Consider the following 13,061-nt stretch of genomic DNA (forward strand, 5'->3'; position numbering starts at 1 on the left):
ATGCTAATAATGCTAATCTCCGTTCTAGACGTGTTTGTCTGTCCAGCGTGTCGTACCCGGCAGAAGTTTATCAGCGGTCTTCTCCTCCTTGTCTTTGGCTCGGGCCGATGTGGAGAAGGACGGGGAACCAACACTGATAAGACAGAAGCGGAAATTAGAGAAAGATGAGGGCAGATCATCACATATTTCACACAGGACGCTAAACATGGGACAGAAATGAACATTTATAGGTGCAATAACTCTTTACCAAAGTCAAATATGATGTTCCTGCACCCAGACTCATGAGATTGTGTGTGTGTGTGTGTGTGTGTGTGTGTGTGTGTGTGTGTGTGTTGGTACCTAAAGCATGAAAAGTCAAGCTGCGAGAGAACAGGGTGCAAGTATTGCTCCATTTCCTCAAGAAGTGCTTTGAAACACTCGTCCCGCTTTCCAGCTTTCCCTTCCTTTATGAAGAGAGTGAAAGATTTTAGAAAACGTTTTGATGTTCATGTATTCATATTAAAAGATGTTGAAGCTCTCACGTGTGTCTGTGCGCTCCGATGTTTGAACTCTTCCAGGTGTTTGTGGAGCTTCAGTAGAGATGATCTGTGGACACAGGCCTTGACCAGTCTAGAGCAGATCAGACCACCTACACAACACACTCATACTCATGAACTAATCTGTGTCTGCAAATGTAAAAAGGTAAAGGAGTAACGGTTACCAGTCACACTCTTTCCTTTCTGAGTCTCTGTGGCTTTAACCTTCTCATACAAGCCGCCGTACAGCACAGAACTACACCAGGACAGAACACACAACAGTTAACAGAATAAAAACGAGAAATGAAGAACAGAGCAGGGTAAAATGCAATAGAGTTAAACAGAATAGAACAGCATAAAATACAGTAGAATAGAATAGAATGCAGAGCATGGTGTTTGATTTGGTTTGTAATGTGACACTATCGCCTTCTGTAGAGTTGCTTTACAGCAGGAAATTAAATACATTTCATATTTAATGAAGTCTGCATCGTTGGTTGAAGCTGCTTTGAAACAGTTTGTAAAGCATAAATCTAAACACATATTTCCATAATAGAATAGAATCTGTCATCCCACCTGTCCTCTGAGTGCTGGAGCAGCAGGATCCTGAAGTTGGGAGGCATTTCTCCCAGAATCCTCAGGTGGTTTGGGTTTATGGTCAGGTGACTGAAGGCCTGAAAGAGTGATGAGACACATGAAGCGTGAATCATGATCTCTCAAAAGCTGCAGATCACAGTCTAAACTCAAATACTTCTACTCAATTCATCTCATATACACAAAAATGACATACCTATACACGCATATACACAAAAATGACATCCATACACAAAAATGACATGCATATGGACAAAAATGGCATGCATATACACAAAATGACATGCATATGGTCAAAAAATGGCATGCATATACACAAAATGACATGCATATGGACAAAATGACATGCCTATACACACATATGCACAAAAATGACATCCATATACACAAAATTGACATGCATATGGACAAAAATTACATGTATATGCACAAAAATGACATGCATATACACAAAATGAAATGCATATACATGCATATGCACAAAAATGACATGCATATACACAAAATGAAATGCATATACATGCATATGCACAAAAATGACATCCATACACAAAAATGACATGCATATGGACAAAAATGGCATGCATATACACAAAATGACATGCATATGGACAAAAATGACATGCATATACACAAAATGACATGCATATGGACAAAAATGACATGCATATACACAAAATGACATGCATATGGACAAAATGACATGCCTATACACACATATGCACAAAAATGACATCCATATACACAAAGATGACATGCATATGGACAAAAATTACATGTATATGCACAAAAATGACATGCATATACACAAAATGAAATGCATATACATGCATATGCACAAAATGGCATGCATATACACAAAATGACATGCATAGACATGCATATGCACAAAAATGACATGCATAGACATGCATATGCACAAAAATGACATGCATAGACATGCATATGCACAAAAATGACATGCATAGACATGCATATGCACATAAATGACATGCATAGACATGCATATGCACAAAAATGACATGCATATGCACAAAAATGACATGCATAGACATGCATATGCACAAAAATGACATGCATAGACATGCATATGCACAAAAATGACATGCATATACATGCATATGCACAAAAATGACATCCATTTACAAAAATGACATGCATATGTGCAAAAATGTCAGGGATATGCACAACAATTACACGCATATGCACAAAATGACATGCATATACACAATAATGGCAAGCATATACACAAAATGAAATGCATCAACACAAAATGACACTCACACTATGCTCAAGGACCACATGCAGTGTGAACGGCCATGACAGGGTGAGAGCATTAACATGAACAGGCTGTGAGCGAGTACCTTAGAGAGACGGCTGAGCTCTCGGCTCACTGCTGTCAGCACACCGTCGGGTCTGTGACCCTGTGAAGAGAGCAGCTTCGCCCGCAGGTTCATCAGCGCACACACCTGAGACCCCCTGACACCGGAGCAGATCGAGAGCAGGACGGAGCACATCTCGGCACAGCACACACCACTCTGAGATCAGATCAATATTCATCAGTACACACACATCACATGTGCACATGCAGGTCACACAAACACTAAAGCATTCAAATGATGGCTAATTTGTGCTAAGAAGGAAAGAGAGTCACAGGTGTTTGAGTGAGATATGAACACACACCTGCAGTAGAGCGAGGAACTGCCCGCTGGCGCCGAGGTCAAACTGACCGTGACACTCCAGCAGATCTGAGCACACGCGAGGAAGAAGATGAGGAAGGTCGTGATGAAGACTCAGACTCACAGACTGACTGAGAGTTTCACTGGCCTGAGCCAACAGCCGCTGCGCTGCCCTCCGCTTGCTCTGATAACACACACACAAACTTGAACTACACAGCCAAAAATGACATGAATGTGTGTGTGTGTGTGTGTGTGTGTGCACATGCACCTGCAGCTCTGCACTTTTGCCAGCATACGGCCTCTTCTCAGGGTCCGTCTTCACTTGCTCCTCCTCCTCATTATAGTCCTGGCTGCCCCGTCTCTCGGCCCCGTCCTCATCCTGGAGGAACAGCTCATATTGAGTCCTTGTCAATCAATGACAGTCTGGAGGAAAGTGTCTTCAAGAGGGGGAATTAATGCCGAGGAAAATTAGGCCCAAGCGCAGAATCAAATGATGAGTTTAAACCGGTGAAGAAGAATGGAAATCTATACCGTGACTGACTGAAAGCCTCTGTTCCTCACAGAGCTCGTAACTACACTGCGTGTGTGTGATTATATGATGCCAGACCCTCATTTTCAAGGACAAATGACAAAAACGATCTTTTTTTATCATTATAACAAGGTTTCCATCGATGTTTAATGACTTTTACTGGACCTTTTCTAGTCATTAGCTCACTGCTTAACCACCATAGACTAATGCATCGTTAATGCAACTAGCTAGCTAGTCACGACTGTTTCCTAAAACCGTCGTTAAAACCACATTATTTAAAACAATACAAGACTGTCGAGCTGCAGATCCAATCACAGTTCAGGGAAACGCCTCATTCAACTATGATTGACCAAAAAATGCCTTCAAACAGGTGGACATTTAATACAGTAAAATGTTTTTAAATCTAAATTTAAAAGAGACAGTAAAAACTGTAAATCATCTGTTGTCTATGTGAATATACTGTACAGTAAAGTGTAATTTATTCCTGTATTTTCAGAATCATTACTCATACATCATTTTTTTTTACTGAGTTTAAAAAAAAAGTCTCTTTGACAGTCTCTTATATTCACCCATGCATTTATTATTTAATGAAAAATACAGTAAAAACAGTGAAATATTATTATAATGTAAATCATCTGTTTTCTATGTGAATATCCAGTAAAGTGTAATTTATTCCTGAATTTATCATCATTACTCCAGTCTTCAGTGTCACATGATCCTTCACAAATCACTCTAATATGAGGATCTGATGATCAAGAAACATTTATGATTATTATCAAATACTATTTTTGTGGAAACTGTGAAATATTTAATTTTTCAGGATTCTTTGATGAGGAATGGCACGTTTCAGAAGAACAGCATTTATTTGATTTCATTTGTTTATACTGTCACTTTCAGTCAACTTAAAGCTGAACAGAAGTAAAAAATGACTTTACGCAATATTATAAAATATTGTAGAGTGGCGCATAACTAGAAGACCTGGAATTTCCATGACATTTAAAGGGCATTTTCAGCAGTGTGTGTGTGTGTGTACCGTGACGGGCTCGTCCCACAGTGTGCACGGGTACAGCGGGTCTCTCTGCTGGGCTAGTATTCTCAGACACCTTCCCAGCATGCCGAGCGAACGGGCCCTGGTCTCCACACAGTCCAGCGAGAGCGAAGTGACAGATGAGAGGAGCGTCAGAGCGTCCTGAGCCAGAGAGAGTCCCACAGCAGACCAGTCCTGAGGACACACACACACACGATTACATTCCATAGACGTAATGGTTTTTATACTGTACAAACTTTATATACAGTATATCCCCTCACACTAACTCTACCCGTCACACTCACCCTCTCATGTTCAGTGAGGTCAGCGCTGATGAAGTCCTCCAGAGCTCTGTCCACTGAGCACTTCCTGTCCCGGATGATGGACTTCCTGTTGTCCTCGGCACACTGGAGGTCCAGCATGAACAGGGCCAGATCGGCCAGAGCCAGTCTCAGACACACACACACACGCACCGCAGGGAGGTTACGCCAACCGGACTGCAGGACACACACACACACACACACACGAGAACATCACAACTTCATTCTGATCTGCGTCCGTGTGGATTTCTGACACTGAACCAAATAATATCATAACATTATAGCAAATATATGGAGTTAAATGGTGACGTCAGACGGTGATTCTCATCAGGATTCATCAGGACTGACGAGTTCAGCTTTTACTCGCATACGAGACTTTTATTTTCCACCAGAAAACTGAGGATGAGAACTGATGTGATGGTGTGTGTGAAGAATACATATTTGACCAATAATGAGCATTATTATTTGAGTGACAGTTATTATTTAATGCTGGGCAACAATTAATCGCATACAAAATAAAAAGTCTGTATACAGTATGTGTGTGTGTACTGTGTATAATTATTTAGTATATATAAAATACACATATATTGTAAATATTTGCATGTTTATACTGCATATACATCATTTATATCATATATAAATATTTTATATGGACCATTTTGCAAGATGTAAAGAACACTGGTCCAGAAACACTTCCTGTTTCAGTTTGTAACTGTTTTCTTTATTTCACATGTAAAGAAAACATCTTAAAGATGTTTGTTTAACTTTCTGATTCAGTTTTAAATGTTCTGTTGGTTGTATTTTATCCCAGCTTTTATGTAGTGTTAAAAACTGAAACAGGAAGTGCTTCTGGACCAGTGTTGTTTACATCTTGCAAAATGGTCTATATAAATATATATAATATATATATAATAATATCTATATAAACTATTTTTTCTTAAATGTATACATGCATGTGTGTATTTATATATAGTAAATAATTATACACAATACACACACACATATATTATGTAAACATAAACTTTTATTTTAGATGTGATTAATCATTGCCTTATTATATTTTGATGAACATTACAAAAACAAGCAAACGTTGATTTACGTACTTGATGAATCATTCACGATTACAATAATTAAAGTAAGCATGATCACAGAAACCACACTCAGTAAAAGTGTGTCTGATTTCTTTCCCACAAAAACTTTTGCCAGAGCAATCCCGCTGTGAATCTGGGTTAGAAGATCGAACGCAGCACGAGTTATGAATTATTCATCAGGGTCAGAGACTGAGGAAATGGAGGATGAAAACAGGAAGTGACCCGGTCTTACAAGAACGACCTGTTCACAAATGAGTTACGAGACCAAATACACTTCTTTTGTTCGTTTACTTCTTCAATCTTAAAGTCCCCCTGTGGTGAAACTCCAGCGTTTAATGTTGTTTATGTGTGTGTGTGGTGTTATTCACTCATTGACGTCACAAACGATCTTGTAACCAATCAGATCAACGTGTGATCGTCCACCAGTGGATCAAGCAGCGGTTCAGCTCGCATCAGTGATTTAAAGGTGATTTCTAATTCCTCTCATTTTTTTTTCTTTAAAATGTTTCTAGATTTTTTTTTTTTTAGGGGTTTCCAATTTAGTTGTTACATTAAATGCAAGTCATCAATTGATCAATAAACAATAGAAATTATCAAATGCATACAATATAACAACGATTTACTTAAAGTTTAACAAGTTTAGCATGTTATTTTCTTTCTAATATTCCATTCTGTGATTTTCCTTTTAGTTGTTTTGATAATCATTTTGATGCATTTAGCTAATAAAAAAGCATCTCTAATCAATTGAATTCATAAAACTTCAACTTTTATATATATATATATATATATATATATATATATTACAATAATTGGGCCCTATGAAATGTTTTATTTTTACAGAAATTCTGCTGTGTTTTAATTTTTCTTGATTTATAATTTAATATAAATTTATTAGCAAAAACGATGTAATAAAATAAAGACAAACACTGACAAGTTATTTAATCTTTTAAGTCTTTTTGGAAACAAAATAAATAGGTTTACTGTTAAAATCCTGTGTGATTATTCCTTAAAGTTAAATGATTTTATTATTATTAATATTATAACTTTGAGAGGTTTTACTATATTTCGGTCATAATTTCTTCAAGTTAAACCAAACTTTTATTTTGGCTTTGACCATATTATGGACGAAGAGCAGCTTTGAGATTCTTCTAAATATCTTCTGTTTGCCAGTCTACAGGTTTGGAAGGTGAATAAATGACGGCAGGATCTGAACGATTCCTTTAAATCGAGTCTAATTACTTTAGCAATTCAGATTTCCTAATTTGCTGAATGTGTTCGCCGCCCTCTCTTCATAAATATGAGCACCTAGAGCTTTTTAATGAGATAATCCGTTTGAGAAAATGAAAACCCATAATGCAGAGTGAGGCTAAATGAATTAGAAGAGCCGGTGAGCGTTACACAGACCTTAACGAACGCAGAGCCCAATCACAGTTCCCCGTGTGCTAATCGCGTTTGTTCCCCTTGAAGGAAACAGATGTGATTATGGAAGGAGATTAATGTGACGTGCTTCTGATGATCATCTCGTACCTCATGAGGAGGAAGAACGTTCAGGGCTTCAGCGACGACTTCCTGCTGGGTAAACACGGCTTTCTTCATAATGGCCAATGCGTGCAGAAGGTGGCGCTGTTTCTCCTCTACACTCGACGCATGGACGGCCAGCATTCTGATGAAGAACACACAATCAAACATCGCATTCACATCTACTGCGGATGGACAAACAAACAACAACATGCATTTCAATCTGGTCACATGACCTTTTATTAATTAAGAGACCGGGATTTAAATGAGAGTACACCAACTTTTTGTTGGTTTAAACATGCATTTGACACTATGAAGGATTACTGAAGTATATGAATATATATAAATACACACACTATATATATATATATATATATATATATACACACACACACACACACACACATCAAAAGATTGAGGTTGGCAAGATTTTCAATGTATGTTTTGTTCACCAAGGCCACATTTATTTGATTAAAAATAAATAAATAAATAAAGTAAAAATATATTGAACATTAAAAATATTTTGTAACATCATTATAAATTGGTTTATGGTCACTTTAATAATCATATTATTAATCATATCACTTAAATATATCAATATTATTAAATTTTGACCCCAAAATTTATAATTATGTGCACAAGTGTGTGTGTGTGTGTGTGTGAGCATGTGTTGCACCTCAGCGTGTCGGCGTGTTCTCGCATGGCCTCAGCGGAGTGTGTCCTGTATCTCAGCTGCAGTAGTTCAGAGGAAGTGTGTGTGAGTGTGTCACACACGGAGGTCAACATCTGCAGGTCCGCATCACTCAGACAGAACAGCGGAGAAGCAGGACGAAGCAAACGCCGCCGTAAAACTGCCCCCCTTCACACACACACACACACACACACACACACACACACACACACACACACACACACACACACACACACACAGGAATGAGTGTCGCCTTATCTCAGCTCTGGTTACCAGTATGGATCATGTGACCAGCGCACCGGGTCTCCAGCGCCGCCATGAAGAAGCGAAGGACCGAAGCTCGGTTCCGTCTCTGCTCTAGAACCGCTCTGATGGTTCTGCACGCCTGTTCTGTGATCTCACACACCTGCACAACACACACACACCATGATCTACATCAACACAACTCTCCTACATTAGAAATGGTCAACAAAAGCACTTTTCATTTAATTTGACGTATTGAGCCTAAGAACTAAAGCAGCTGGAAAATATTATAATATGCAAACATACGATCATAAGAGACACAAAACGGTGATGTCACTGTCCAGTTCAGTTCAGTTCTCATGTAATGGTGTCAATAATATTGTTGAATATTAAATGTTAAATGTAAAGTCCCCAACTGGCTGTCAATCATTGTGCACCTGATGATGCGTGTCCTGTCCTCCTCGTCCCGCCACAGCGCTCATCAGCGTCTGAACGAGCCGGTGCAAGAACTCCTCGTCTCCTCCGATCTCCAGCGCTCGCTCACACAGGACAACAGCCTCGCGGTATCTCTGCTCCTGATTGGCCAGAACAGCCAGCAGGTGTAGACTCTCGGCCAATGACGTCTGATCACCAAGTTTCTGAAACACACGTATATAAATAATGAGGTGTGCATCGTTTAAAGTTCCTCCACAAGGACCTCTTTAAGATCTTTAAGAAGAGCTTCTCTTACTTGGTGTTTTTGTCTCGTTTCCAGTCCAAATATATATCAAAAAATGCATTTACTAAAGTAATAAAATGGCATGAGATATTATGTCTTGTTTTCTGGGGAAATAAATCAAAATTAAAGTGAGTTTTTGCTTTAAACAAGCAAAATGATCAGCCAATGGGGTGAGCAGAAAAATAATCCCCTTTCTGTTTAAATTAAGATTATTTTTCTCTGATCATTTTGCTTTTTTAAGCAACAACTCACTTTATTTTGGTTAATTCCCTCAGAAAACAAGACATAATATCTTATGTCATGTCACTCATCTAGTAAATGCTTCTTGATTTAAAAATCTTTAGACATTTGGACTGGAAACAAGACAGAAACACTGAGTAAGAAAGCAGATGATTGACTGAAATTACACAGCGCAGGAAACATCTACAATTAATATCTTTACAGCAAAATACATTTGAGTGGCATTCATTTTCCTTTCTCGTAAGACAATTATATTGGTGATTGACTGATTGTAGGGACCGTGAAAATGACACTTTAAATACTCTCTGTGCTAAAATGCATTAAATTTAATGACTTTAAACACACAATTCAAACGTGCAGTCAGAATGAAAAAAAAAGTTAATGACGACACGCATTAAATTGATCAAAAGTGACAGTAAAGACATTTATAATGTCACAAAAGATGACTCTGTTCTTTTGAACTTTATATTCATCAAAGAATCCTGATAAATAAAATGTATCAGTTTCCACAAATATATGAATGCCGATAATAATCATAAATGTTTGTTGATCATCAGATCCTCATATTAGAGTGATTTGTGAAGGGTCATGTGACACTGAAGACTGGAGTAATGATGATAAATTCAGGAATAAATTACACTTTACTGTATACTCACATAGAAAACAGATGATTTACATTATAATAATATTTCACTGTTTTTACTGTATTTTTGATCAAGTAAATGCAGCTTTGGTGACTTTTGAACAGTAGTTCACTTAATCCTCATCAGTATTATGAGTTAATTAATTGGTCTTATATCAGAAATACAAAAATATGATTTGTACAGGAATAACTTGCCTGTCATTACACAAAAGGTCTTATTTTGTCCTTCCACAAATCTGTTTAAATCTGAGCTCACACTGATTATTGGCAGATGTTTGAATAATTAAATGTCTTACTTTGATTCCTAACAGCCATTTTTGTAGTTTACTAACAAAACAACAGTCATTGCTAAGGTTCCTTCATCCATCATGTGTGTTTGCTCACACTCACCTCAGCTATCAGGTGTGTGTGATTCAGCAGGACTTTAGCCGGCTCAAACAGGTTCATGCTGATACACACATCGGCCTTCGCCAGCCAGAGTCCGGCTAATGTCCTTCTACTCGGGTCCTCTTCGGCCAACAGCGTCTGACAGGGTTCAAAAGCTTCATTCCCAACTTATTTTCACTCACCATTAATCATTTACACCACAAAAAATGCTTTTCTTAGTATTTTTGTCTTGTTTCCAGTCCAAATATCCCAAAAATTGTTAAATCAAGATGCATTTATTAAAGTAATAAAATGCCATGAGATAATGTTTTGTTTTCCAGGGACATAAATAAAAATTCAGTGAGTTGTTGCTTTAAAAAAAAAGCTAAATTATTTGCCAATGGAGTGAGAAAAATACGCTTTCTGTTTGAATTAAGATTTTTTTTGGCAGATAATTTTACTTGTTTTAAAACAAGACATAAAATCTTATGTCATTTCACTCAAAAAATGTGAGATTTGGACTGGAAACAAGACAGAAACACTGAGTAAGAACAGCATTTTTTTTTTTTACAGTGTAATCATTTAATGTTTTTCCCAAATTTATTTTCGTGATATAGATCTGCTTCTCTTGTGTGCATAACTCTTCTTACTGTATAGCGTATGTACATATCTATTTATGTAAAATGAGATCTAACTACTTGAATGTATAATATTGCGGTCATAAAAATCCCATCAGAAGACTCTGAAACGGTGCAGTGAGAAGCTGACCTGGTCCGACTCGCCGTGTCTGTGGGTCAGGACGGCCCTCTGGCTCCTGAAATCAAATAAAGCTGCATTAAACTAACGAAGCGCCTGATGAGACCAAACCTGACGAGGGACTGAAGAGTCGCACCGCATCTGCTCGTCCTCAGGAACGCGTGTGAAGCTGAGGAGCTGCTCGCCGTACGGACACTCAAATCCCACATCCCGACAGTTCCTGATGATTCTGAGAGATGACAGGAAGTGATGTCATATCCTGCTGTGAATCTAATGTCATGTGACTGTGTTCAGGGCGATACCTGAGACGGTAGAGGTCAGACTGACTCCTGCTCTTCATCAGGTCATGAGCGATGACCTCGGCCAAGTGGAGAGGGGCAAAGGTCAACGGGGTCAACGAGACTGATTCCAGCTCTCTCACCAACAGATCCAAATAAAACAGAGTTCGGCTCTGAAACGACACCAATAAACACAACCTGTATGATAGAGACCATGTGAGGCGAGAGTGGATCATCAGTTCATCATCGGTCATGTGATGCTGACCTGCGCGCTGAGGGCCGAGCCGTTGATGCTGTACGGGCCGTCGTCAGAACCAAAGGCCTGCCGGAGCTCCTCGGGACACTCAAACTGAGCCCATTCCTCAGGGCTGATGGGAAGACTCACTTCCACAGCTTTACCTCGGGGTTTGTCCTCAACAGGAGACGGCTGGAGAGAAATTAACGTTTATAATAGAGAAACAGCATACGTTTTTTGTTATGTGGATAGCAGATGAACCCAAACGCAGACAGTATGCTAACACACAAGGTTTATTATAACAGAAAACAGGGCAAAACAGAGACAATACAAATGAGAGATAACTAATCTAGATAACACTTGACTAAAAACTAGACTATTAACAAACAGCAAATACAAGACGTTCTTCTGAGACAAGGTAGACTCTCACAAAATGACAAAGTTTTACAATGAACCGGCACTGGACAGCAAACACAAGGGGATTATAAAGGGAGAAACTAATGAGGGGAACAGGTGACACAGACTAGGTAATAATGACAGGATGAGGACAACAAGGGGGCGGGGTATTAAACGAGACAACACAAGCACATGGCCCAAACAACAGGCCATGCGCTTGCACACAAAACATGGTTCTGCCATGATCCTGCCACAAGACTAGGAAAATCAATGACATGATGGCAGAATCATGACATTTTTATGACATGCATAGGGTTAGTACAGATACTGTAATATGAAATTCAAGCACTACTTTTTTTGGCCTTCAATCAGATATCTCACTTATCAAACAATATATTCATTACCATTAAAATAAAAGGTAAATAGATTAATAAAAATAAACCAATAAAACAAAATGGTACAAATGAAGTGCAGCAGATGCAATGACTGTGGTCACTGTAACCACTGTGAGAATATTATGACAAAGAAATCAACGTTCAAAAGTAACGTTCAAAAGTAATGTTCAATAATAACGTTCAAAAGTAATGTTTAAAAGTAACGCTCAAAAGTAATGTTCAAAAGTAACGTTCAAAAGTAATGTTCACAAGTAATGTTCAAAAGTAATGTTCACAAGTAATGTTCAAAAGTAACGTTCAAAAGTAACGTTCAAAAGTAATGTTCAAAAGTAACGCTCAAAAGTAACGTTCAAAAGTAACGTTCAAAAGTAACGTTCAAAAGTAATGTTCAATAATAACGTTCAAAAGTAATGTTTAAAAGTAACGCTCAAAAGTAATGTTCAAAAGTAACGTTCAAAAGTAATGTTCACAAGTAATGTTCAAAAGTAACGTTCAAAAGTAACGTTCAAAAGTAATGTTCAAAAGTAACGCTCAAAAGTAACGTTCAAAAGTAACGTTCAAAAGTAACGTTCAAAAGTAATGTTCAATAATAACGTTCAAAAGTAATGTTTAAAAGTAACGCTCAAAAGTAATGTTCAAAAGTAACGTTCAAAAGTAATGTTCACAAGTAATGTTCAAAAGTAACGTTCAAAAGTAATGTTCACAAGTAATGTTCAAAAGTAACGTTCAAAAGTAACGTTCAAAAGTAACGTTCAAAAGTAATGTTCAAAAGTAACGTTCAAAAGTAACGCTCAAAAGTAACGTTCAAAAGTAATGTTCACAAGTAATGT

At 38.0% G+C, this 13,061-nt stretch overlaps 1 protein-coding gene across 2 annotated transcripts in view; it reads right to left on the bottom strand.

The window, feature by feature from the left end:
- The window catches only part of cfap46 (cilia and flagella associated protein 46), a 66,031-nt gene that overhangs the window by 13,655 nt on the left and 39,315 nt on the right, over nucleotides 1-13,061 (bottom strand). Inside the window, exons 31-49 of one of the 2 annotated variants that reach the window (XM_039649220.2) lie at nucleotides 11,471-11,632; nucleotides 11,230-11,378; nucleotides 11,064-11,156; nucleotides 10,940-10,985; nucleotides 10,196-10,330; nucleotides 8,642-8,842; nucleotides 8,261-8,367; nucleotides 7,947-8,129; nucleotides 7,280-7,415; nucleotides 4,647-4,838; nucleotides 4,348-4,536; nucleotides 3,054-3,164; nucleotides 2,790-2,969; nucleotides 2,471-2,644; nucleotides 1,089-1,186; nucleotides 701-771; nucleotides 522-628; nucleotides 340-443; nucleotides 57-133 (exon numbers count right to left, since the gene is read on the bottom strand). In XM_039649220.2, coding sequence (XP_039505154.2) covers nucleotides 57-133; nucleotides 340-443; nucleotides 522-628; nucleotides 701-771; nucleotides 1,089-1,186; nucleotides 2,471-2,644; nucleotides 2,790-2,969; nucleotides 3,054-3,164; nucleotides 4,348-4,536; nucleotides 4,647-4,838; nucleotides 7,280-7,415; nucleotides 7,947-8,129; nucleotides 8,261-8,367; nucleotides 8,642-8,842; nucleotides 10,196-10,330; nucleotides 10,940-10,985; nucleotides 11,064-11,156; nucleotides 11,230-11,378; nucleotides 11,471-11,632 — 2,515 coding nt within the window. Of the gene's footprint in view, nucleotides 1-56; nucleotides 134-339; nucleotides 444-521; nucleotides 629-700; nucleotides 772-1,088; nucleotides 1,187-2,470; nucleotides 2,645-2,789; nucleotides 2,970-3,053; nucleotides 3,165-4,347; nucleotides 4,537-4,646; nucleotides 4,839-7,279; nucleotides 7,416-7,946; nucleotides 8,130-8,260; nucleotides 8,368-8,641; nucleotides 8,843-10,195; nucleotides 10,331-10,939; nucleotides 10,986-11,063; nucleotides 11,157-11,229; nucleotides 11,379-11,470; nucleotides 11,633-13,061 lie in introns of those variants that run through there. The other variant, XR_016145456.1, reaches the window with a different exon arrangement.

The sequence above is a fragment of the Pimephales promelas genome, chromosome 11, assembly GCF_988280905.1.
Source record: "Pimephales promelas chromosome 11, fPimPro1.hap1.1, whole genome shotgun sequence".
Classification (NCBI taxonomy): domain Eukaryota; kingdom Metazoa; phylum Chordata; class Actinopteri; order Cypriniformes; family Leuciscidae; genus Pimephales; species Pimephales promelas.